The 27055-nt window shown below is 38.9% G+C and overlaps 2 protein-coding genes and 1 long non-coding RNA gene across 3 annotated transcripts in view; all 3 read left to right on the top strand.

Moving 5' to 3' along the window:
• Nucleotides 1-2603: 2603 nt before the first annotated feature.
• LOC121421651 lies at nucleotides 2604-4363 on the top strand. Its single transcript, XR_005971014.1, has 3 exons — nucleotides 2604-2649; nucleotides 3216-3338; nucleotides 4247-4363. It is a non-coding gene; the product is annotated as an uncharacterized LOC121421651 (long non-coding RNA).
• Nucleotides 4364-5158: 795 nt separating this feature from the next.
• LOC121421951 (mucin-4-like) lies at nucleotides 5159-26694 on the top strand. Its single transcript, XM_041616752.1, has 7 exons — nucleotides 5159-5296; nucleotides 6212-6348; nucleotides 6862-7035; nucleotides 12186-12371; nucleotides 23609-23833; nucleotides 25257-25518; nucleotides 26651-26694. Exons 3-7 carry the CDS (start codon nucleotides 6877-6879, stop codon nucleotides 26692-26694), a joined length of 876 nt encoding a protein of 291 aa, XP_041472686.1. The 5' UTR covers nucleotides 5159-5296; nucleotides 6212-6348; nucleotides 6862-6876.
• LOC121421711 overlaps nucleotides 26551-27055 on the top strand; it is a 28944-nt gene continuing 28439 nt past the window's right edge. Inside the window, exon 1 of the mRNA XM_041616494.1 lies at nucleotides 26551-26760. Within this exon, the coding sequence (XP_041472428.1) occupies nucleotides 26694-26760 (67 nt within the window). The 5' untranslated portion in view covers nucleotides 26551-26693. The remainder of the gene's footprint in view (nucleotides 26761-27055) is intronic.

Raw genomic sequence — 27055 nt, forward strand, 5'->3', positions numbered from 1 at the left:
ACAATAATTAATTAATTTAGATAATCTAGATTTTGAAACTGGCTTTTTTGAATGTGCCATTTTGATTTGATGGGGTTGTGAGATTAAGAACTGAGTATTTTATTTTACTTTACTCATTTTAAGGATTATTTTCTAATAGATTTCTGCTCTTTTTAGGCATTTTACTGTCATGAATATTTCTAGTATGTTAAACATTTTTACTTACAAACATTACGAAGGCAAGTTTTTTTGGGGGGCTCTAATTTATTAACTAATTAGTATGTCATTTTTGTTTGTAATATTGTTACCGAGGTATCCTTTTTTCCCCTCTTATAGAAAACTGTGACATAAATGCAATTCCTTTCTCAAATCAAACAACATCTGATTCTCTGGACCATGATGCAAGTATCGTTTTAGCCTGTGACATTGGCTACTCTACCGGTATGGGTATTGAAACAGAGCTTCTGTGTGATAATGGGACCCTTTCTGCACCTGTTCCTGTCTGTTATGGTAAGATCTTATCAATCTTAGATAAATCTGCCAATTCAGTAGAATTTATCAATTCAGACAAACTAGATATTCAAACTGGCTTTTTTTAATATGCCATTCTGACTTGATGGGGTTGTGAAATTAAGAACTGAGTAATTTCTTACTTTGCTCATATAAAAGTTTAATTACTAAAATATTCTTGCTCTTTTTAGTCATTTTACTGTCGTGAATATTTCTAGTATGTTAAACATTGTTTCTTACAAACATTACGAAGGCAAGTTTTTTAGGGGGGGGGGCACTAATTTATTAACTAATTAGTATGTCATTTTTGTCTCACCTGCGAAGCAGAGTGAGACTATAGGCGCCGCTTTTCCGACGGCGGCGGCGGCGGCGGCGTCAACATCTAATCTTAACCTGAGGTAAGTTTTTGAAATGACATCATAACTTAGAAAGTATATGGCCCTAGTTCATGAAACTAGGCCATAAGGTTAATCAAGTATTATTGAACATCCAATTAAAGTTTCATGTCACATGACCAAGGTCAAAGGTCATTAAGGGTCAATGAACTTAGACCATGTTGGAGGAATCAACATTGAAATCTTAACCTGAGGTTAAGTTTTTGAAATGTCATCATAACTTAGAAAATATATGGACCTAGTTCATGAAACTTGGACATAAGGTTAATCAAGTATCACTAAACATCCTGCATGAGTTTCACGTCACATGACCAAGGTCAAAGGTCATTCAGGGTCAATGAACTTTGGCCGAATTGGGGATATCTGTTGAATTCCCATCATAACTTTGAAAGTTTATGGATCTGATTCATGAAACTTGGACATAATAGTAACCAAGCATCACTGAATATTTTGTGCAAGTTTCAGGCCTAATGATTAAGGTCAAAGGTCATTTAGGGTCAATGAACTTTGGCCGAATCGGGGGTATCTGTTAAATTACCATCATAACTTTGAAAGTTTATTAGTCTAGTTCATTAAACTTGGACATATGAGTAATCAAATATCACTGAACATCCTGTGCGCGTTTCAGGTCACATGACCAAGGTCAAAGGTCAATGAACTTTGGCCGAATTGGGTGTATCAGTTGAATTACCATCAAAACTTTGAAAGTTTATGGATCTGATTCATGAAACTTGTACATAAGAGTAATCAAGTATCACTGAACATCCTGTGCGAGTTTCAGGTCACATGATCAAGGTCAAAGGTCATGTAAGGTCAATGAACTTTGGCCATGTTGGGGTTTTTTGTTGAACAACCATCATATCTCTGTAAGTTTATTGGTCTAGTTCATAAAAATTGGACATAAGAGTAACCATGTATCACTGAACATCTTGGGCGAGTTAGAGTAGTATTCAAAGTCAGCACTGCTGCTATATTGAACCGCGTGATGCAGGTGAGACGGCCAGAGGCATTCCACTTGTTGTTTGTAATATTGCTACCGAGGTATCCTTTTTTCCCCTCTTATAGAAAACTGTGACATAGATGCAATTCCTTTCTCAAATCAAACAACTTCATATTCTCTGGACCATGATGCAAGTATCGTTATAGCCTGTGACATTGGCTACTCTACCGGTATGGGTATTGAAACAGAGCTCATGTGTGATAACGGGACCCTTTCTGCACCTGTTCCTGTCTGTTATGGTATGATCCTATCAATCTTGGATAAATGTGCCAATTCACAATAATTAATTAATTTAGACAATCTAGATTTTCAAACTGGCTTTTTTTAATGTGCCATTTTGATTTGATGGGGTTGTGAAATTAAGAACTGAGTATTTCATTTTACTTTACTCATTTTAAGGATTATTTTCTAATAGATTTCTGCTCTTTTTAGGCATTTTACTGTCATGAATATTTCTAGTATGTTAAACATTTTTACTTACAAACATTACCAAGGCAATTTTTTTGGGGGGCACTAATTTATTAACTAATTAGTATGTCATTTTTGTTTGTAATATTGTTACCGAGGTATCCTTTTTTTCCCCTCTTATAGAAAACTGTGAAATAGATGCAATTCCTTTCTCGAATCAAACAATGGCTGATTCGTTGGACCATGATGCAAGTATCGTTATAGCCTGTGACATTGGCTACTCTACCGATATGGGTATTGAAACAGAGCTCATGTGTGATAACGGGACCCTTTCTGCACCTGTTCCTGTCTGTTATGGTAAGATCCTATCAATCTTAGATAGATCTGCTAATTCGGAAGAATTAATTAATTTAGACAATCTAGATTTTCAAAATGGCTTTTGAGAATGTGCCATTTTGATTTGATGGGGTTGTGAAATTAAAAACTGAGTATTTTTTTATGTCTGATCTCGCGAACACTACGCATTGTGGCTGCGTAGGTGGCTGCTAGCGCTGCCACAATGAGTAGTATTTGCGAGATCAGACGTATCGCTTGCGTTCAGCATAACAGCAAAGACAATAACTGCAGCCTCCCCGTAGATTATAGGCTAGTCCTTCAGTGGCATATCTTGAAGAAATAAAAATGGCACTTATATGATAAAGGGCACTTGGTAACACCTAAAACGGGTCCTCTTTCGATTAAAGGGGCACAGTACATATTCGTGAGGGGGCATTAAAAAGGACACTTTTCAGTACTTCAAAAAGTGTGTGCATCCTCTACTTCTTATACTACTACTAGTACTAGTACTACGGTACTTCTACTACTACTACTACTACTAGTTTTTCTTCGACCTGTAATCTCTATTGTTTCAATGACTGTTTTAGATAATGATGTATGTGACTTGGGAATCGATGACTGTGACATCAATGCACGTTGTGTAAACAGCATTGGAAGCTTCATGTGTGAGTGCAATGATGGATATCAAGGCAGCGGAACCATCTGTTCTGGTAAATACGCTTGTTATGTATATATTTTCCTTTTCCTTATCATAAAACAGTTTGGAAATTGAAAATAATTAAATAGATATATTGTAAATGATGATGAATGTCTCAAAACATTAATCTGTGCACACACTGGCAGATGCTATGTAAATTAACTGGTTTCAATTGGATCCAGGTTGGTAACTGGAAAATTTCCGATTGGAAACCAATTGGAAATCCTTTCCAGTTACCCAACTAGATCCAGATAGGATTTCCAGTTACCCAACTGGTTCCAGTTTTATTTCCAGTTACCCAACTGGTTCCAATTAGAATTCATTTCGAGTTACATATCTTTCAAGTTAGAAGTCATTTTCTCCAGTTACCCAATTGGTTCCAGTTAGGATTTCGAGTTAGGATTTCCAGTTGCCCAACTGGTTCCAGTTAGGATTTTCAGCTACACAACTGGTTCCAGTAAGAAATCATTTCCAGTTGGAAGTAATTTCCAGTAACCCAACTGGTTCCAGTTAGGATTTCCAGTTGCCCAACTGGTTCCAGTTAGGATTTCTAGTTACCCAGTTGGTTCCAGTTAGAAATCATTTCCAGTTACCCAACTGGTTTCAACTGGAAATTGTTGAATTCCAGTTAAAACCAATTGATCCAGTTGAAACCATTGAAACCATGGAAACCAGTTGGAATCCAACTGGTTTCAATTGGCCTTTGCCCCCAGGATCGCCGGCCCTGCATCCTCTACTTCTTATACTACTACTATACTACTAATAATAATTATACTATTGGTACTACTATACCACCACTATTACTACTACTACTTCTACTACTACTACTACTACTACTACTACTGCTACTACTACTACTACTGCTACTGCTACTACTTTTTCTTCTATATGTAATCTCTATTGTTTCAATGACTGTTTTAGATAATGATGAATGTGATTTGGGGATCGATGACTGTGACGTCAATGCACGTTGTGTAAACAGCATTGGAAGCTTTACGTGTGTGTGCAATGATGGATACCAAGGCAGCGGAACAATATGTTTTGGTAAATGAGCGTGTTATTTCTATATCTTCCTTTTCTTTGTCATTAGAATGTTCCCCCCCCCCCGCGACGGACGGAAGAACATAGTAAATGTATTAAAAATGCCAGTCAAATGACAATGACAGCTAAAACTACATCTTTGTCGAAAATTTGTGAACCCGAACACAGCAAAACAGTAGTTTCGTCCTTAGTTTCCGAGCTAACGACAAAATGCCTATATTTGATTCAATATTTTTCGACAAAGACTTCTTGGATATTATTTGTCATGACAATAGATTTTCTAGGTTCTTGAATACGCCTTGCGTCTTGGAGTGAAAATTCCGAATTGGTATCATCACGAATACTTAATCACATAACAATCAATTTGTAATTATCATAATGATAATGATCAATGATGTTCATTAATCATTATCATGATGATTATTAATATGACTTAATATTGATAATAGTTATAGCGATGATAATTACCACTGATGACAATGGCCATGAGGGGGTATACTGGAGTTCTTTTTCAAGCAACTGTGCTTATGGCCGTCCCCCGACATGCAATGATTAATATTTTTATCATTGTTAACTCATTTGTGTTGTATACACAGAAATAATCAATCGTTAAAAGTTTGTATATGCTCATGGATAGTAACGATCATTTATCGATTTTCATAATTATTATAATAATTCATTTTATTAATGATGACAATAGATAATAATAATCATAAAATACTCCATATTCATATCTTGTTTATGTTTATGATGGGCTGTTACTCAGATCATATACCACACAATCATAACTATCACAATAAAATTTAGATATCAACGAATGTACAACGGGCATCGATGGCTGTGATGTAAACGCCCGGTGTGTGAACATTATAGGAAGTTATACCTGTGAATGCCAAGCTGGATATGATGGCGATGGATTTTCTTGCAATGGTGATTATTTTTCTCATTCATAATTATGTTATTATAGTTGCTTTATCTAGCGCGTAGCAAAACAGCCTTTGATATAAAGTAGAAAATAAATTCTTGGAAGTCCCTCATGTAATACCTTGGTCACATTTGCTCTACGGCGGCCGTATGGCGAGTCGAAAACAGTCGCTTTATTCATTTTGATTCAAACCACCCAATATGTAGCTGGTACAATTTTTTTTTAAAACGGCTGTTTTCCACCCTCCGTACGGCCGCCGTAGAATAAGGGCTTAGACGTACATACACTCCAATACCCTGTCTTTGAACCCCATTCACACCATTCCTTGGGTCATAATGGAACCTCTTTTATTTCATCTCCCATACCAAGTTCCATTTTGAGGACATTTTCCCTTTCTCATTGAGTGCTGACCAAACCAGCCACCCTCTCCTTTCCCGTCGGTAAAAAAAAATATCAATTTAATGTCATTTATGCCTGCTAGCACCCCGTTAAAAATGTATTCAAAAATAAATAAAGCGAATTATGTCCAATAAACACTACGCTGCTTTCCTATTGGTAAAATATTGTAGAATGTGTAACAAATAATCTTGTAGGTTTTAGTAGTTAGGACAAATTCTCACTTCCTCCTCGGCTATGGGCCCATGGATGCACATTCTTTCTTTCCTCCGGTTTGTTTTGGGAAAGTATAGCTATATCGGAATCTCTTCTGAAATGACAGAATGTAAAGCAGATTCTTTGGGTTTCAGTGGATAGCACAAACTATCCCTTACTAAGCGACAGGCATGTGATTTTGCATGCTTTCTTTACTAATATTCGCTCGGGGAAAATATAGCTACTTCTGATTATCGTCTGGGAATTGATAGTTGTTCCGTCACTTTCATCTACTGACTATTTGCTTTATTTCATAATTTACTGTTTAGAGCGTATTTACATCGATTATGGCTCCGGGCCTGACCGGTCACTAGGATATGTTCAATACAGCTATCTAGCGTGGTTTACTGTAAGACTGGGTACAGGGTTTCCTATCAGCAGTGGACAACTATACACCTATATAACGGTGAGTATCAAAGTACGATATAACTGTGTGGTGGTGCAACATTTCATTCAAGTACTTTGTATCTCAGCCGGGGGGGGGGGGGTAGGGGTTAAGATTGAGGCGCTCTCACAGACCCAGTGTTGCCGGGGTGAGAAAAAAAGTCTGATGTTCCCCATCCCGCTCGGGATGAAACTTAATTATTTGACCATATACATAGGTCACTAGAATCTTATTCCTGATATACATGGGATAGGGTTTGGCACCAATTAACAGAGCTTGTGCATTATTAAGAGTGTGGCTCCCCTTATGCCGTGGCTCTTGAGGAATGCAACTTTTTTTTGTAGTTAACAGGTAGAATGCACATACCACGATCGATGACCCCACCACACTTCGTCCATCCATCTCCCAGTAAAATACCTTGGACGAGAATATTGAATAGCTTTAAGAAATTCAAGTAAAGCACTCCCCCCCCCCAAAAAAAAAAGATAACGAAAAATTACGGTCTTATTTTTCGGTTTCATCTCATCATTACAGTGTACATCAACAGGCATGATACATTTTTCGAACTACTATCCACGCAGCTATCACCTGTACAAGTACATCAACCCGTCCTTATATCACCTTTTTGATATCTACCGCGATCCATCTATTGCGGTATTCGGTGCACCAGTCGACTTTTACCGCGGTAATCCAAGAATATATTATCAGGTAAGTTATGCAATTACATCTTTCGAATTAGTATCCAAGTAGCTAAAACTGTACAAGTACGTCCACATTTCGTCATATTGAGCATTATTTTTGTATATCTACCGCGAGTCATCTCTCGTGCTATCTGGGGCACCGGTAACTCAGAGGGCATCTGGCCGCGTAGCGGTCGGGAGCCCATAATCGTACGTGCATTTGTCTATGGCTCACGGAGAAGCGTGGAGTATGGTCAAAATAATTCTCTGAATATAAAATTCTAACAAAAATCAAGCACTTACGACGATTATATGGATGAAGGTCTAACGAGTGGCGGTTTCCCGACATCGAGGCACAGACTGGAACATCAAAAAAAAAAAACGAAGAAGTTCTGTCGCGGTAGCTCCCCTTCTTTCAAAATTCAAAACAAAATGGCCGATCGAGACCGGTACCGAGGCTGTTGCGCACGCGTATAGCCCCTGGCCAGTCTTGGTCGGGAGCCATCTGGGTTAGGGCACCGGTTGACTTTATACTAGTGTGCGTCCCAAAAAAACTATACACTTTTGAAATGGCTGCCAAATAAAAAGTATATCACTTTGGGAGAAAAGACTTTTATATATGGAAAGCCAATAAAGTCATCTTTCAAATGACACCAAAATTTTGGAAAACTATTCATGCTTGAGCGAGCACTGCCCACTTAAACAAAGGGTATGAAAATTAGGGTGGGCAGGAATTAGCCTGCCAGTTTCTTTCAGTTTTTGATAGGCGAGTCCCTTGGAACTTGCAAAGTTGAGGGTGTTTTGCTAAATCAATGATCATCATCATCAATTTAGGTTTTTTATAGCAAATTTTAAGGATAAATTGAAATTTAATGCATGAGTGAACATGAAATACAATTTTTCGCTCTTTCAAATGGATCTCAGCAATGTGTTCATGGAAGTCAGAATAGGGATAGGACTTAGGTGGGGGAAGTACGTTGATGGGTAATGGGTCAACAGAACACCCCCCCCCTCTCTCTCTCTACCCCCTTCACCCCTCCTGTGAAACTAGCCTTTGCTGGGGTGAGCAGGAATTAGCCTTCCAGCTTTTTTTTTTTTTTTTTTTGAGGTGAGTCCTTTGGAACTTGCAAAGTTAAGGGTGTTATGCTAAATTACTGATGAATTGAGATCAGTTTTGGTTTCTTAAGCAAATTTCATGAGGTACTAAATTGAAATGTAATGCATGAGTAAAAAGGAATAGTAATTTCAGTGTAGCATTTTTAGTTTATTATGTGGATCTTAGCAAGTGTGCTTGTAAGAGTCAGAGTAATGTGATGGTACCTGTTACATGCAAGGGGTGAGATAGGGCAAGACTTTTCTTTTACAAATTACATGTCATGTACTCACCTCCGCCCTCCACCACTTTCTTTCTCATGGAGTTAATACTGAAATGCCAAGTGACTTCCATTGAATGATTATTAAAAACTTGACTAATTATGATGATTTATGAAATGATTTATTGAAAAAGCTGAATGTTTTATTGATAATTTATTGAAAAGGTGAATATTTGATTGATCACATTGATTGAGTTGAGTTACTATCAGATTGTTGATTGAATGATCGATAGGTACATTTTCAGAATTTATTATCAAATTGACAGTCTGCTTTGCACTTAATTCATACATGTAATTGCAATCAGTCTCAATCTCAACAGGAGGGGGAGGGACGGACCTGTAGGAGGGAGGCTGAACGTTCTGTTGACCCTTTTACCATAAGCTTACTTCACCCACTGAACATGCTGAAGTACAATATTACCCCTATTCTCCCGACTCCAATAAACACACTGCTGAGACCCACATTGTAAAGTTAAAATGCTGCACTAAAGATTGTAATTGATGCTCACTCATGCATGGAATTTCAGTTTGATAATTCATGAAATTTGCTCTAACAATTTAAATTGATAATGAATGACCATTAATTCATCACAACACCCTCAAGTTTGCAAGTTCCAAGGGACTCGCCTCTCAAAAACTGAAAGAAACCGAAAGGCCAATTCCTGCCCACCCTAATTTTCATACCCTTTGTTTTAGTGGGTAGTGCTCGCTCATGCATGAATAGTTTTCCAACATTTTGGTGTCATTTGAAAGATGACTTTATTGGCTTTCCATATATAAAAGTCTTTTCTCCCAAAGTGATATACTTTTTATTTGGCAGCCATTTCAAAAGTGTATAGTTTTTTTTGGGACGCACTGTAGTGGTGGGCAAATGACAAAATAAAACATAAAAACGGGTGCATGTAATGGAGATTTGGGCTCTGAACACAAATCCGACAACTATTTTGACCTACGATGTGGTTTTATATTGGTTCCCGCCATTTTTGTGAACAATGGCGGGAAAATTGTCGGAACACAGATCCGACAACTATTTTGACCTACGATGTAGGTCACAATTCCGTTTGACACAGCGTTAAAACGAGCATTTCTGCGCACAGATTTCTGCGAGCTTTACAAAAATGGACATTGCTCGCTCAAGTGAAACATACTGTCAGAACTTTATCTTTCATTGGATAGATGAGACTCAAACTCAAGAAAACATCAAGATTTTTTCAAAGTGTAAACTTATTTTTGGTACGCACTGTAGTGTTAATGTCTACCAAATCGCAATAAAAACATGGTTAGACAAATAACAAGCCATAGTTTCATAAATGTAATATTATTTTGCAGTCAATTTTCAGTCATTTTTACAAAATAAATACCGAAAGTGTTATTGTTGACTGAAAATGGACAGTACAAAAGACCAAAAATGTCTGTTTTATATATTGTTAGACTTAGTGGCAAAACATACATTTAGACAAATAACAAATCACATGCATGCAAATGAATAAGTAATGTTTTACGTACGAAAATTGTGATCTGGGGGCAATTTCCATCAAAAATGGTAAAAAATGCTGGGTTTTTCCCCCAACAAAAATCATCATTCAAAATGACGAAACTGATCTGATTCATGAATTTTGTACTCGAAGACCATGGACACTTAAAGTTATACATATTGCAAGCCTTATTTGTATAAATGCTTAAGGATTTACATGTGAAAACACTGATTTGGGAGGAATTCGGCGGCCATTTTGAAAAATCACTCGGAACCAATATCAGACGTATTCTAAAACAAACAAAAACACCTTATAGATTTGTGTTCAGCAGCTAAACTGGCAACATAATCCATTCGTTTGAAATTAATTTTTCCAAAAAAAGGCTTCATTTGCCCACCCCTATTTATACCCAAGGATCTCTTATCAGGTGAGATTTTCAGGTATATATTTTGAAACAGTTTCCGCACATCTACAACCTGTACTTAGCCAGTCATTAGTATGAGCAAATAATACTAGTAGGGCTAAGTGACGAATCAAAATAGGTTTACACATTACCTTAATGACAAAGTCACCACGGTAGAAAGTTGTTAACGAAGTATTTGTTTGTATAATATCCGTTGTTAATGCAAGAAAATAGTTTGATTTATGACAGACTTATAAATTGAGTATCCGTCTTGTGTTGATAGTATTTACTAGTTTCATTAACAAACACAAACTATGATAATCACTCACTGATTCAATGAAAAAAATTAGTATGAAACGTTTTGTTCATCTTTCCCCAAAGTTTTATATCATCGCGTCATACAACACACCCATGCTCAAAGTAGCCCGCATTACTAGATGCAGATTTTGCCATGCCCTTAAAGTACTTGTTATTTTCCTTATTTCTTATATATGGTTTGCTATCCATTAAATGGTACAGAAATTGAGAATCTGTATTGGACTTTGGTTGAAAGTGAACGGGGAAGCTCTGTGAAATGAGTCAGGTCAAATGGAGCCAATAACCCTCACCAAGCACGTTTAAGTACTTTTCGGCTCGGTTCTCTGTTTGCATATATCAAACGGGTTTACAGAGCATTTTAAACTAAACATAACAAGTCTTTTATCATGGAACTGGCATTTGATATCGTGTTCAAACACTGCATCGAAGCACTGGCGAATCCATTGGAAGAGGGGGGGGGGGGGGTAGGGGTTCTCGCCCCCGTTTGATACGCAAGTGTTATATCTATGCATATACAAAAAAAAGGAAAATCTGAACACTTGATTTATTACTGTAGGCCTAACGATAGATTTTGAAGCTTTATTGGAGGTTTTTAAAATTCTTTTGAGAAAAGAAATGTAGTGCGTTCCCCATTTTGTGTTCACCACTTTCTTTCTTTCAATGGGGGAGGGGCCCCAACGAAGCACATTACGTTAAGGTCGTCTCCCCAAAATGGCAAACAAATCCCCCCCCCCCCCCCGTGAGATCCCGGGTCTATTACTCTGCGTTAACATGTCAACTAAACCCTTTCAACATGTTCAATTTAAAGCAAATGATTTGTTCGGTCTGAAGTGCTTTCGATATGATTTCCGCAAGTGAATTAAAGTCAATGAAGACTACTGCAGTGTTGTGTGATGCATATGGTTGGGATTTCCACCATTTTTTAACGCTGCGTGAAGTTAATATTGAAACGCAGAACTACTACTAATTCAATCTTCGAACACTGTAAAAACTGCGGTGTTAAAACTGACACCAATTGGTGTTAATAGAGGACCAGACCCTGAGGTGTTCAAATTACACTCTATAGATTAACATAACCAAAGAATGTAAATGTAACAACAAAAGGTGTTGTAATAACACCACAATTTTTGCTGTGAAGAATGGATAGGATTCACTGGAAACAATGATATACATCAAATCAGCCGACATGTTTGTATTTCCTAATAACGGGACCACACCAATTTAGCGGTTAAAATATTTTTCCCAAAATTGCGAAGTTGAATCTAAAAATGGGAAGTTTGTTATAAATACAAGTGAAAAGAAAAGAATCAGTTAATGATATTGATAATGATTTGGCCAAAATTCATCCAGAATAATAGTTTTGTGTATATTCTACACGTCAAAATCAATATGATCATTATTATTTATTTAGTATTCGTTCGATTGTTCTTATAACCATCTCATACATGTATTATTATTATATATTATGATTAAATTTCCACTACTGTCAGTATCATTATCAGTATTAATACTATTATTATTGCTACCATTATCGTAACTATTTATTTTCTTTATCATTATCGGATTTATTGTTAATGTTATCATTAAAAAAAATCCCATCGTTTGGTAGGTATACGACATCAACAGGGGGTACGGAAACTCAGCTGCTCTTCTCGCAGCGGTACAAGAAAGACTGTATACATCTCTGTCACTTCCGGCAGGGTTAGAGTCCTTCCGGTTCATCAATGGAATCAACTTCATTTGCAAGGTCACGTGGCAAAATTTGCAACCTCAGGGATCGGTGCCAGGACAGGAGGTAAAGTGGAAATTGTATGTAATTTATATATACTATTTTACACAATGTGTATTTGGTATCATTCAAAAGATTTATATAATTCTCTAAAATAATATTATGCTTGTTATGATCATGCCATCACGAAAAGAGCAGTGTTGGACGAGGTCTGAATTGAAAGGCTGCAAGACGAGCAGAAATATCCATGTAGGGTCAATTAAGAACATGATTCTTTTGCCTGTGTCAATAGAGATAAAATCCATTCAAATCAAACCCCGCTTCTTCATGTCTGATATTTTGTTGTGGTTTAGGCAGTGACGGTTCTGTGAGATAACATGGTTTAAAATACCCATGCATATTTGTCTGTTTGTTATTTGTTTGCTTGTGCAGAGGTGTGTTCAATTTCATGTTAATGTTAATCTTTAGGTGCATGAAAAGAAAAGAAACCGCCGAGAAATTCACTCGACACCACGGAAAAAACAGTGACCTTCAACATGTTCAATATTGTGTCATTTTGCAACTTTTGAATTTTGACCTTGGCCCACATTTCACTCAAGGCACTGCGCCTCCATGTGAACCATAATCATATCATGTAGGGTGTCATTTACAAAAAAAAAACATTAAATGGTATATTTGTATTAATCACACATTGATATTCACTAACACCGAGGAGGGATTATCAAGTCAGATTTCCAAACTTTGAGGAGTTTATATAAACATGTATAATTATGCTACTATGGTATCTGTCGGATTAAACAGGACTTGTCGGATAAAATGTCCGACAAGTCCTTTCATCCTTTCAATTGGGCTATTCACATGGCGCATAATGTTTTGTTAGCCATGCCCGGAGTTGCTAGCTTCTATCGCGCCCCTAACGTCCCTCATTGTTCTTCGAATGTAATAGGCCTATTCAAAAATATATATACATGTATGTGATTTTGCTCCTATATAATTAATCATTCTCATCTTTGCAGAATATCAAGTGTCATTGAAGCTAGTTTAAACACTATACACTCAAGGAAGACTGACTAAGTTTTTCTTGGGTTTGTTGGTCACACAGTTTGATATTATTGGGGGGGGATTGCCAAAGTTTAATATAAGACCAAGAAAAGAGTGATATTCAAAATTAGATGTGTATTTGGAAAAGGCAAAGACTCTGCCTCACAATTATACCACACCGTTTCCTTGAATTTTTGGATTATTACTCTACTGGGGAAATAGGAAAGGAGGAAATAGTTCTACCAATTTGAAAATCGATGGTCCCATCACTGTTAAAGAAAAGAAGGGGGGGGGGGGGTAAACCAACACCAACTAGACAGGTGTCCCTGGGGGACTACTCCCTGAAGTTTTGAAATCACACCCTTAACATAACACCAAAGGGTATGAGTATAAGTAACAACTTCAGGAGTTGTAATAACATCCATGGATGTTGAGCTAATACTGAAAATTAAACACCGGAGTATCACGACTGGTGAAGTTCTCTATACACAACTAAAACTCCGGTGTTGATTTGCCACCAACCCGGAATCTATGTCCACACCAGAGAAGTGTTAAACAACACCAGTTTGGTTTCGGTCTAACACTGGATATGTGTTTATACAACACCAATTAATAATAAAACGGCATTGGTTTGATTCTAAACTGGTGGTGTTTCGTTACTTCTCCGGTATGGACATACGTTCCTGGCTTTTGGTAAATCGACAATTAGGGAGTTTTTGCAGCGTATACACACCGGATAGCACCACAGTTTTTTTTTCTGCGATCGACCAAGCTTCGTCCCATTCGTTTTTAATATGGGGCGATCAATTCCAAGTCTACTTTTGGTCCCTAAATCATTTATATATCTGGCTTTCATTGCAAATTTGCAATTAATTTATGATCATGCTTCTTGCAACAAGGACTTTAATCTGATTTGCCACTGCTAATATAGATCTATTAACGGTAAACATCAGGCGCGGATCCATGGGGGGGGCCGAGGGGGCCTTGGCCCCCCCTTCGGCGAAAAAAAGAGAGAGGGAAAGAAAGAGAAAAAGAGGGGAAGAGGGGAAAAAAAAGAAAAAGAAGAAAGCAAAAAAAAAAAGAGGAAAAGGGGGAAAGAAAAAAGAAAAAGAGAGAGAGGAGAGGGGGAAAAGAAGAGGGGGGAGAGAGAGGAAGAGGGGAAAAGAGAGAGGAAAGGGGGAAAGAAAAAAGAAAAAGAGAGAGAGGAGAGGGGGGAAAAGAAGAGGGGGGAGAGAGAGGAAGAGGGGAAAAGAGAGAGGAAAGGGGGAAAGAAAAGAAGAAAAAGGAAGAGGGGGGAGGAAGGGAAGGAAAAGAGAGAGGAAAAGGGGAAAGAAAAGAGAAGGAAAAAGAGAGGGAAAGGAAAGGAAAAGGAAAAAAAGAGAGGGGAAGAGGGGAAAGGAAGAGAAGAAAAAGGAGAGAGAGGAAAAAAAGGAGGAAAAAGAGGAGGAAGAGAAGAAAAGAAAGGGGGAGGGAGAGGGAGGAAAGAAGAGAAGAAAAAAAAGAGGGGAAAGAAAAGAAGAAGGGAAAGAAAAAAAGAGAAAAAGAGGGGAAAGAAAGAGGAAGAGGGGGAAGGAAGAGAAGAAAAAGGGAGGGGGAGGGAAAAGAAAAAAAAGAGGAAGAGGGGGAAGAGAGAGGAAAAAGAAAAAAGGAGAGGAAGAGGGAAGAAAGAAGAGGAAAAAAGAGAGAGAAGGGGGAAGAAAAGGGGAAAGGAAGAGAAGAAAAGGGAGGGGGAGAGAGGGGAAAAAGAGGAAGAGGGGAAAGAAAAGGAGAGAGGGGAAGAGGGAGGAAAGAAAAAAAGAGAGGGGAAAGAAAAGAAGAAAAAGAAGAGGGGAAAGAAAAAAGGAGAAAAGAAGAGGGGAAAGAAAGAGAAAAAAGAGGAAGAGGGGAAGAAAGAGAAGAAAAGGGAGGGGAGGGGGAGAAAAAAAGAGGAAGAGGGTGAAAAGAGAGAGGAAAAGGGGAAAAGGAGAAAGAGGAAGAGGGAAGAAAGGAGAGAAGAAAAAAGAAAGAGAGAAAGGGGGGGAAAGAAGAGAAGAAAAGGGGAGACGAAGAGGGAAAGGACGAGAAGAAAAAAAGAAGAAGAGGAGGAAAGAAAATGATGTTCGAACCAAAAGGGCGCTGAAATGATGTTCGAAGGAATGTCAAAATGCTGTTCGAACTGGGGGCAGAATTGATGTTTGAACGGGGGGGGGGGGCGAATTAATGTTCGACGTAGGGGCGCCAAATTGATGTTGGAACTGGGGGGGTCAAAGTGATACTCGAGCTAGGGGGGGGGGCGAAATCGTATTCGAACTAGGGGCGCCAAATTGATGTTGGACCTACATGTAGGGGCGCCGAATCGATATTCGAACTAGGAGGGCGCCGAAATGATGTTCGAAGGGATGCCAAAATGATGTTCGAACTGAGGGCCGAATTGATGTTCGAACGGGGGGGGGGCCGAAGTGATGATCGACCTACATGTAGGGGCGCCAAATTAATATTCAACTAGGGGCGCCAAATTGATGTTGGACCTACATGCAGGGGCGCCGAATTGATATTCGAACTAGGAGGGCGCCGAAATGATGTTCGAAGTGGGGGCGCCAAATTGATACTTGAACTAGGTAGGGGGGCCGAATCGATGTTCGAGGTAGGGGGCGCTAAATTGATACTCAAACTAGGGGGGCGAAATGATATTCGAACTAGGGAAGGCAATTGAGTTCGAAGGAATGCCAAAATGATGTTCGAACTGGGGGCCGAAATGATGTTCGAACGGGGGGGGGGGGGGCAAATTGATGATCGACCTACATGTAGGGGCGCCGAATCGATATTCGAACTAGGAGGGCACCGAAATGATGTTCGAAGGGATGTCAAAATGCTGTTCGAACTGAGGGCCGAATTGATGTTCGAACGGGGGGGGGGGGCCGAATTGATGATCGACCTACATGTAGGGGCGCCAAATTAATATTCAACTAGGGGCGCCAAATTGATGTTGGACCTACATGCAGGGGCGCCGAATTGATATTCGAACTAGGAGGGCGCCGAAATGATGTTCGAAGTGGGGGCGCCAAATTGATACTTGAACTAGGTAGGGGGGCCAAATCGATGTTCGAGGTAGGGGGCGCTAAATTGATACTCAAACTAGGGGGGCGAAATGATATTCGAACTAGGGAAGGCAATTGAGTTCGAAGGAATGCCAAAATGATGTTCGAACTGGGGCCGAAATGATGTTCGAACGGGGGGGGGGGGGGCAAATTGATGATCGACCTACATGTAGGGGCGCCGAACTGATATTTGAACTAGGAGGGCGCCGAAATGATGTTCGAAGTGGGGGCGCCAAATTGATACTTGAACTATGGAGGGGGCCGAATCGATGTTCGAGGTAGGGGGCGCCAAATTGATACTCAAACTAGGGGGCGCCGAATTGATGTTCTAACTAGGGGGGCGCAAAATTAATACTCGAGCTAGGGGGGCGAAATGATATTCAAAGGGGGGGGGGGCAAATTAATGATCGACCTACATGTAGGGGCGCCGAACTGATATTCGAACTAGGAGGGCGCCAAAATGATGTTCGAAGTGGGGGCGCCAAATTGATACTCAATCTGGGGAGGGGGGCCGAATCGATGTTCGAGCTAGGGGGGCACCGAATTAATGTTCAAACTAGGGGGCGCAAAATTGATACTCGAGCTATGGGGATGATATTCGAACTAGGGAAGGCAAATTGAATTCGAAGGGATGCCAAAATGATGTTCGAACTAGGGGCCGAAGTTATGTTCAAACGGGGGGGGGCGAATTGATGACCGACCTACATGTAGGGGCCCCGACTTGATATTCGAACTAGGAGGGGCGCCGAAATGATGTTCGAAGTGGGGGCGCCAAATTGATACTCGAACTAGGGAGGGGGGCCGAATCGATGTTCGAGGTAGGGGGCGCCAAATTGATACTCAAACTAGGGGGGCGAAATGATATTCGAACTAGGGAAGGCAAATTGAGTTCGAAGGAATGCCAAAATGATGTTCGAACTGGGGGCCGAATTGATGTTCGAACGGGGGGGGGGGGCAAATTGATGATCGACCTACATGTAGGGGCGCCGAACTGATATTCGAACTAGGAGGGCGCCGAAATGATGTTCGAAGTGGGGGCGCTAAATTGATTCTTGAACTGGGGATGGGGCCGAATCGATGTTCGAGGTAGGGGGCGCCAAATTGATACTCAAACTAGGGGGCGCCGAATTGATGTTCTAACTAGGGGGGCGCAAAACTAATACTCGAGCTAGGGGGGCGAAATGATATTCGAAGGGGGGGGGGGCAAATTAATGATCGAACTAGGGGGGCGCAAAATTGATACTCGAGCTAGGGGGGATGATATTCGAACTAGGGAAGGCAAATTGAGTTCGAAGGGATGCCAAAATGATGTTCGAAGGGGGGGGGGGGGCAAATTGATGATCGACCTACATGTAGGGGCGCCGAACTGATATTCGAACTGCTGCCTTGTTGTTGGCTCATTGTTCCATATATTGAAAGTTTGAAATGCCTTGGCCCTGAGGTTTTTAGGCATGGCCTTGGGGATTGATGCCTTGGTCTTGGGTATTAAAGCCTTGGCCTTGGAGGTTTGAGCCTTGACTACAACACTGATGGACATATTGATAGATATTATTTACAGAAATTTTGAAGTTTACTTGCAAGCACTAAGAAATAAATGTTCAGAATTGAACCCCGAAGGGTTGATGCAAAATCAGCACCCTATGGGTTAAAAAATTGAACCCCTGATTTGGGGTTCAAAAATTGAACCCTGCGGTTGGGGTTCATTTTTGCACCCTGCGGGTTCAAAATTGCACCCCTAGGGATTCAATTTGAAATTTAGGGGTGCAGTTTTGAACCCGCAGGGTGCAAAAATGAACCCCAACCGCAGGGTTCAATTTTTAATCCCCAAATCAGGGGTTCAATTTTTGAACCCATTGGGTGCTGATTTTGCAAGAACCTTTCGGGGTTCAATTTTGAACCTTTATTTTTTAGTGTGCAATATGTAAAAGAATAAATGATACTTTCATTGTAATGGTGAAAGTTTCGGATGCGTTTTTTATTTTTTGACGAATCGTCAAATACTCAAATAACTGAAATAACTCTATGGTTTATATCGTTCCTATATTTTTTGTTTCATGTAGTAATGCGTATATACAGTTGATGATACGACACCTTTTCTTTTCTAACCTACAGTGGGAAATCACGTTTTATTTTTTTTAACGAATTCCACTGAAAATATTACGTGGATTTACTCAGGCCTAAACTGCATTGCTATCATTTACATTTATTGTTACATCTTGAAATAGTTGATGTATACAAGATACATGGGACCTTGGAATTCATGTTTCACTAGTATTGTATGAAAGAGAGAGATAAGAACTTATCGTCCAAAATGATGCGAACTTAAGAGCATTGTTTTCATATTTATAAAGACACTGACAATAAAGTATATTTTTACAGTAATTTATCTTTAGTATCTTATATTCTTTTTATATACACCGTTTACACGCATTTTGTTTCTTTTGAAAATCTATTTGGAGTATATAAAATTTGAGCAAGATTATAAGATGCATAACCTTTTGATACTTTATATGATTGTTGCAAGAGCGGAAGAGCCAATGTTTGCTGATTAGGATTGACAAGACAACTCACTGTTTTGAATGGAATTCCGAAGCGAATAACAAAAGATTATATAATATATCCAAACACTTACAGATCAAAGTAGGCAGTGCACTCCCAATTAGTAAATGCTGAGAGCTGACTACTGAATCTACCTCACCTTTATAATAAACAACATGTAAATTTATATCTTTTTCAAGAATATCTTACCCAAAATAAAATATTAATTTTCTTTCATGCAGAATATACAATTTAGTTATTGCACAACCAGTTTTCATACGCGGCGATACAGGGGCGTCATCCCCGTAAGATTTTTCAACCCCTGAAGCAAAAAGTAGAAAAGAAAAAAATAATGGGAGTACCCACAAGAACGAAGAATGCCTACAATGCAAGAGAGGTTTCTGTGAGAAGTAACTGAACTAGACATTACCCATTCGGCAATGGGAGTCAATATTTCGGAACGATTATTACTTGACTTGAAATTAGGGCCCCTAAGAAATCCTGGATCCGCGCCTGGATCCCGCTTACATAATTCTAGCAGGGCCTACTCTGATGAGAAGTTAAACGAATTGAAAGCATCAAATGGTTAAAATAGAAATCGCTCGAGTTTCCCGCTCGCATCGATTATTTGTTAAAGTGATATTACATTTATTCATGAACACATCATTATAAAACCATTATTCAATTGCATCTTCTTCATGCATAGGCGGATCCAGGTGGGGACCCGAGGGGCCCGGACCCCCTATTGGTAGAGCAAAAAAAGGGGGGGGGGGAAGAAAAAGGAAGGAAAAGAAAAAAGAAAAGGAGGAAGACGAATGAATAAAATAAGATGAGAGGAAGACTTGGAAAAAATATTTTATGTCACTATATAAAATTTTCGCTCGCGCTTCGCGCTCGCATTGCCTGTTAAGTGATCAAAATATCTTGTTCAACACGGAGCTTGAATATCAAGTTTGGAAGTCAGTATACAAAACATATTTCTCCTTGGAAATCGAACTTTCATTAATTTTTGTGATTTACATATTGATTTTTAAAAAGTGCTCTGTAAAAATGTTAGTTTTATGGTCTGAATATTAACATTTTCCAATTGCGCTGCGCGTTCGCGAATTTGATTTATCAGGTACCTATTATTTTCATTATATTATATCCCTTTTCAGGTCTGATTGTCAAAACGCATCAGCTAGCGCTGCTATGCTTGCATCTTGATTGGCAGGTTATGTATGTCTCAATATTGATTGTATAACAAACTACTTAAAATCCCCTTTTCATGACAGTTTATCAAAAATTTCTGCTCGCGATTTGCGCTCGCATTAATGGTTAAAAATATATCAACTAATTAATGATGCATCCTATTCATGAATAAAAAGGTGCTTGAAATGTTCAGTGTTCAGGCCATAATATCATCAGATTCCGCGCCCTCATTATGCATTAATACTAAGATATCAATTTAATAATTAAATTGTCACTTTTGTTTTATCTCGCGCTTAGCAAGATGAATAGGAAGATTTATAGTCATCATATTCATATGATTACATGTCCTAAGGATGTCAAGGTCATATGTCTCAAAATTAAAGTAATAATGAAACATATCAGCTCTTTATCAAGTGCGATTTATATCCACCTTACAAGTTTCCTACAAAGTGTTTGAAATATCAGATCGGAATATCAAATATTTTAAGCTCGCGCTTCGCGCTCGCTTTTATTTTCATGATAAAAGATTGTTTAGAATGCCTAGATTCTAGGTGTAAATCTGAAACACGCGCGCGCATTTTCATTCAGTTATCCAGTTTCAGATCACAATATCGAAAAATTCTGCTCGCCCTTTGTGCTCGTATTAGGAAGACCCCCTTTCTCATCCCTTTCATGATTTACAAAACACGAATAGAGTTTCCCGTTCAAGGTCGAAATCTCGATTTTTTTACGCTCGCACTTCGCGCTCGCATAATTTGATTGTGAAATATGTAATGTCTTCATGGCTAAATGCAAGCAGTCCTTAAAAGGCACTTTTCGATCACTTCAAAACGCACTTCGCGCTCGCATCAATTTTTTAGTTACATAGCTATCTTGTTCATGATTACAAAACTGATTAAAGTTTCCATTCTTTATGTAGAAATGTCAACAATTTTGAGCTCGCGCTTCGCGCACGTATTTATTTGATTGTGAAATATGTAATGTCTTCATGGCAAAATGCAAGCAGTCCTTAAAAGGCACTTTTCGATCAGTTCAAAACGTGTACAAGCATTTTTCTGCTTGCGCTTTGCGCTCGCATTATTAATGTAGGAAGATCCCCTCTTACTCATCTTTTTCATGATTTAGGAAACATGAATAGAGTGTCCCGTTCTAGGTCTAAATCTAGAATTTTTCCGCTCACACTTCGCGCTCGCATCAATTGATTTGATTTGATTTATTGTTTTCTTCTGCATCCATAACATTCGTATAATACATTTTTCACAACATAAAAACATAATATGTTAGCACTTTTGGCATGAATCATAAATAATGAGTACTAAAAAAATAATTCCAGGCAAAAATGATTAACTATATGATATTCACAATTTGCAGGAGGATTGTCATCATAAGCAGATTGCTTGAAAAAATGACAATCCCAAACTTATACTAATTGAATTAATACATTTATAAAGCAGAATTGGCATATATTTTCAAATACGAAACATGAATTCATGCAATGTTAAAGTATGAAGATGAATATGATAAAGCTAAGGGTGACGGTGATATGATGATGATGTTGATGATGATTATGATGATGATGATGGCCATGGAGATGATGGTGGTCATGATGAAGATATTGGTAATGACTAAATCGAAGGAGGAATAAATTCACGATAAAAAGGATATGACACAAAAATTTTACTTCAAATATTCTGATAATAACATAGATTTAACGTTTGCCTTAAATGAGTGAAGAGACGAAGATTGTTTTACAGACTCTGCTGGTAGAGAGTTACACAAATCTGGACCTTGGTGTCTTATGGATTTCTGCGCAATAAGCAGTTTGGGGTTGATTAAATGGAAATTTGAAGTTACGGGTAGGGTATGAGTGAATAGATGTATTCAGAAAATAAAAATTGTGGAATGAAGGTAGGTGGGAGCATGTTATTTACGTACTTAAACATAAGTAGTAAACTTTGAAGTGTATTTATGTCAAATACTGCATTAGAGTCTTTAGTTTATGGAATAATGGATTTGTGTGTGATAAATATTGGGAATCAGTATAGATTCGAATTGCTTTTTCTGTAATTAAGTAAATTGTATTAAAGTTTTCCATTCTTTATGTAAAAATGTCAAAAATTTTCAGCTCGCGCTTCGCGCTCGCATTGTTTAATTGATGAAATACGTAATGTCTTCATGTCTAAATGCAAGCAGTCCTTAAAAGGCACTTTTCGATCAGTTCAAAACGTATACAAGCATTTTTCTGCTTGCGCTTTGCGCTCGCATTATTAATGTAGGAAGATCCCCTCTTACTCATCTTTTTCATGATTTAGGAAACATGAATAGAGTGTCCCGTTCTAGGTCTAAAACTACAATTTTCCGCTCGCACTTCGCGCTCGCATCAATTGTTTAGTTATACTGTATAGCTATCCTGTTCATGATTACAAAAACTGATTAAAGTTTTCCATTCTTTATGTAGAAATGTCAAAAATTTTCAGCTCGCGCTTCGCGCTCGCATTATTTGATTGTTGAAATCTTTAACGTCTTCATGGCTAACTGTATGCAGTCTTTAACAGGACTGGTAGGCCTACCTTTCCAATCAGTTCAAAACGTTTATCAAAAAATTATACTCGCGCTTCGCGTTCGCAGTATTGCAGGCACATCTTTTTCAGAATGTTCAAATTTTTAGGAAAAAATACATACAATTTCAAAAAAAAAATTGCTCGCGCTTCGCGCGGTCATTATAAAGTAAGGATTATGATATTATACATTTATGTTGATTTAGAGAATAAAGCTTAGAGGTGACTTATAGGACTACCCCCTTCAAAGAAACAAACGAAAAAAAACATCTTCGAGCGGCCGATCGGGGAAAATGTGGCCCCTTTATTGGCGAAGGCTGAATCCGCCCCTGATTCATGTGCTTATGGAATAAGATAATTCAACATGCATTTAAGGCACTTATGATTGCCTGGGGGGGGGGAGGGGGCCGCCATTGGCGGTGGAAGCCAAAAAATGTAGGGGGTGTGCACTTTAATTTTTGGGATGGACACAGGTACAAAATTGGACAAGCGCCCCCAAAAAAGGTTATCAACCTAAATTTTAGGAGTTGCTAACCAAAAATTTTTGACTAGCAAAAAAAAAAGGCCATCAACCTAGGGGGGGGGGACAACACACGTTTCAGGGGGAGTCCACGTGAATTTAGGGGGGAACAGGAAAACAAATTGCCCAGCCAAAAAAAAAAAGAAAAGTTTATCATAAACAAATTTAGGGGGGACCGTCCCCCGTCTAAAATTTAGGAGGGGACACGTCCCCCCCCGCTTCCGCCGCCTATGGGGGCCGCCATTTTTCCGAAAAGTACACAGGGGCGCCAAAATCAGGTCGAATTTGGGCCCCCTCCCTTCGAAATCCTGGATCCGCGCCTGGGTAACATAATCTTTTCGACTGATAGCACTTCTTTTCCTTGCAACGCCCCCTTAGACTGTAACCTACCAAGCTATTCTTTTCACTGACGGAAGGAGAAGTGGTGTTCTGATGATGTACCAGGGAGGCAGTTTCAACTGGAATCCATTCTCTAAGTCAGTACGGGCTAGAATCGGTGTCAGCACCAGGCATGATTGGTACAACGTCTATGAAGGAAACTCTCTAGCTGTACTGTATGAAAGCTATCGTCCTGATCTTAGAGTTGGCAACACTGGTCTTCTGGTAAGAAATAGGTTCCTACTTACATTTTAGGTTTCCGTCTTACAAAAATTCGCAATATATCTGACCAACCGCGATCTACTTCAACCTCTATCATTCATGTTAATACAAGATGATTTTTAGATAAGATGTATACTCATGCATTCATGAATGTTGTTTTGATATCTGTGAGGGCCCCTCTTAGTTTAAAAAGGACATGTGCGAATTCCCTGGAAGAGGGGGGGGGGGTATGATATTGATGTATATCGTTTAGGTTGATCAGATCAATCGCAGCTTTAGGTAAGACGGGGTCGTTGTTTAAGCGCGTCGTTTTAGCAACAATTTGTTTAAATATTCAACCGTGTAACTTTTTAAAAATTATTTAGGCCTATTAAGCAACTTGTTTAAAAGTTTGAACAACTTGTTAAAACCTTCTACGTTTAGAAAAGTTCATTAAATGACAGTGGTATTACCAGTCTCATTCGATTTTTTGACATTATATCGATATCACGGCATGAAATATAAATTTTATTAACCCTCCTAAACAGTCTTATAAACACAACATCTTTATCTCAAAATCTGTCCGTTTAGATCCCTTTGAAGTGACTAGGGACAACCTAATGATTATCTGTGACGTAAAATGCATTTCCTAGATCAGTTATATAAATATATACAAGTAAAATGAAATATGTAGGGCGCTGTAAAAGTCTTTAGGCCCTAGAAGGAGCAGCAGCAGCAGCAGCAGTAGTAGTAGTAGTAGTAGTAGTAGTAGTGGTAGTTATAGATGTATAGCAGTAATAATAGTGGTGGTAGTAGTAATGATAGTATTAGTGGTATTAACAGTCAGATGATAGAAGAATTAGGTAGTATTAGTAGTAGTAGTAGTAGTAGTAGTAGTAATAGTAATAGTAATATCAGTAGTATTAACAGTAGTGGTGGTGATAGTAGTAATAATAATAGTAGCAGTCCTACAGTAGGCTATATAGGGGAAATACGGGGAATAATTGTAGTAGCACCTACACCAGTGGTAACAGGCGAAAGTTGTGAGTGATAATGTACATGTACATCATTGTGACAATAATGCTAAATGGTTCTGGAGAAAATGTTTCCCAAACGAATCGTTTTCAAATTACGACTTGCAAAGTCCAGTCGCCTGTCGTTCCCAATCTGCAGAGGCATAGGAGTACAGGCTTTTGTTCACATAGGCCCTTTTCTTTGGAATGATCTTCCCCCGTATATCCGATAATACATTTCGGCTTTTATGCTTCAAATTCCTAATTGACTTACAAATAGGCCTACTCCTTCCTTAGTTTATCATTACACAGACTTTTCTTTAGTTCTCTCTCGCCCATTCTCTCCCTCTTTCATTCCGCCTTTACATTCTACAGAGTGAATGTAGGGCATTATAAATCAAATATAGCTATCATTATTACCTCTAACTGAACAGGGCAGAGACATCTACCGTCTTGATTCGAACCCTGACTGGTACATCAACCCGCGCCGATACTGTCAAGATTGGTACAGTGATGATCTGAGCAGGCCATCATGGGCACCGTGGGCAGAGCCCTGCCCCTGTACTCGCTGGCAGGCCAGGATCGATGGAAGGTTTACTCGCTGCAACTACCCTATCTATGGCTACGGCTATGGCTATGGTTATGGCTATGGCTACGGTTACGGCTACGGCTATGGGCTTCCTAGTTATTATTATGGTGAGCAGTCTCGGCAGTGTATTTCCCTTTCGTTGCATTAATTTTTGGAATTTAGACATTCCTTCATTATACCTTTACGTGAGTCATTAATAGTCCTTCTTGTAAGATATCATATTCCTCAGACTTGAAATATATCATTTTCCACGAAAGTCCTAGCGATTATGTCGTTAGTAGAAACAGCATTTACGAGCAGTTTAGCTGCATCCCGAGGGAGGGGGGCACTTCCATTGACGAGTGGATATCATGCGCAACCAAGGGGTCTCGAATAGCACCGTAAACACGTATTTTCCATATTTTGAAAATGCATCCCTTAACAATTATTGGTGTGTGAAACCCTACCGTTAACGATATTATTGGTGAGTATTAAACCCCTAAACAAGTACAGCGATTTTTCAATTGTTTTGTCACGGACGTCGGTCTTCATTGGGTTTAGTACAGTCCCACCTCCCACACCTCGCGCAGATCGTATCTAAACACTTAGTGTTGACTATTGGGGCAAAGGCCTTTACAAAACATTTTAGTTTTTTATACCCTCGCAAATTTGACCCTAAACACCTACCTACCTTTAATTTCCTAGCGAAAATAGATACTTTTTTTCCTTCATTATTTTAGCGTTTTTTACATCCTTATTACGTTAACTACGTAACGTGCCATATCTTGACAAAGACACCCTTTTTACGTGTTTTCTGTTTTCTTATCCTCTCGTCAATGCAAGTCCCCCCCCCCCGGGGGAGCTGCATCCAACGTCTAAACGTAGCCCTTGTCTTGAACTCGACATTATTATTACTATATGAACATTAACATTCTTAACCCTGTCAAAATTAAAGTGGACCGGACGATCAGGGCTTTAATCAATCAAATGCCATCAAGACCACGACTTTAATTGGCCTCAAGCCCCCTCACTTTAGATTTGTCCAATGCTCCCATTTGATTTTCTCCCTGGTGCTGTAATAGAAATTTGTCCTATAGAAGTGTGGGCTTGTCCTCAAACTAATATCGCTATTGTTTATATGTATTTTATCATATCTTATGTCCTATTAACAGACAGTAGAGGGACTACCTGCTACCAGCCTCGATGGCCCATATTTGGAGGTGGATACAGATGTACCTATGAGTTCTCTGCTTTGATCAGGGGCTATAGAAGTCTTTGGCGGTCCAGCCACTACCAAGCAGTAATGCCATCGAACGCTAGATTCTTTTCATTCTTCTATTACTCCCTTAGTTACTATTATGCATGGATTGGTGAGTTAACATGTACGTGCTGAGCGTTATGGTCTGGTGAATTGGACTTTGAGAGGGTTGAAAGTTCGATTCCCAGGCCATGGCTTAATTTCTTTCAGCGAGCAATTGATCCGCATTGAGCTGACAAGTGAGACAAATGGGTGCCCTGCAGGATTAATTCCTTATGCACGAAACGCTCTTAGCAGCTGGAGCAAATGTCGAGATAATGATATAAAGTGCGCCATGAATTACATGTAGGCAACTAATCAACGCCTTCTAAATTCTGTATATTATTATTATTATGTACCATGACCAT

The sequence above is a fragment of the Lytechinus variegatus genome, chromosome 9, assembly GCF_018143015.1.
Source record: "Lytechinus variegatus isolate NC3 chromosome 9, Lvar_3.0, whole genome shotgun sequence".
NCBI classification, from domain to species: domain Eukaryota; kingdom Metazoa; phylum Echinodermata; class Echinoidea; order Temnopleuroida; family Toxopneustidae; genus Lytechinus; species Lytechinus variegatus.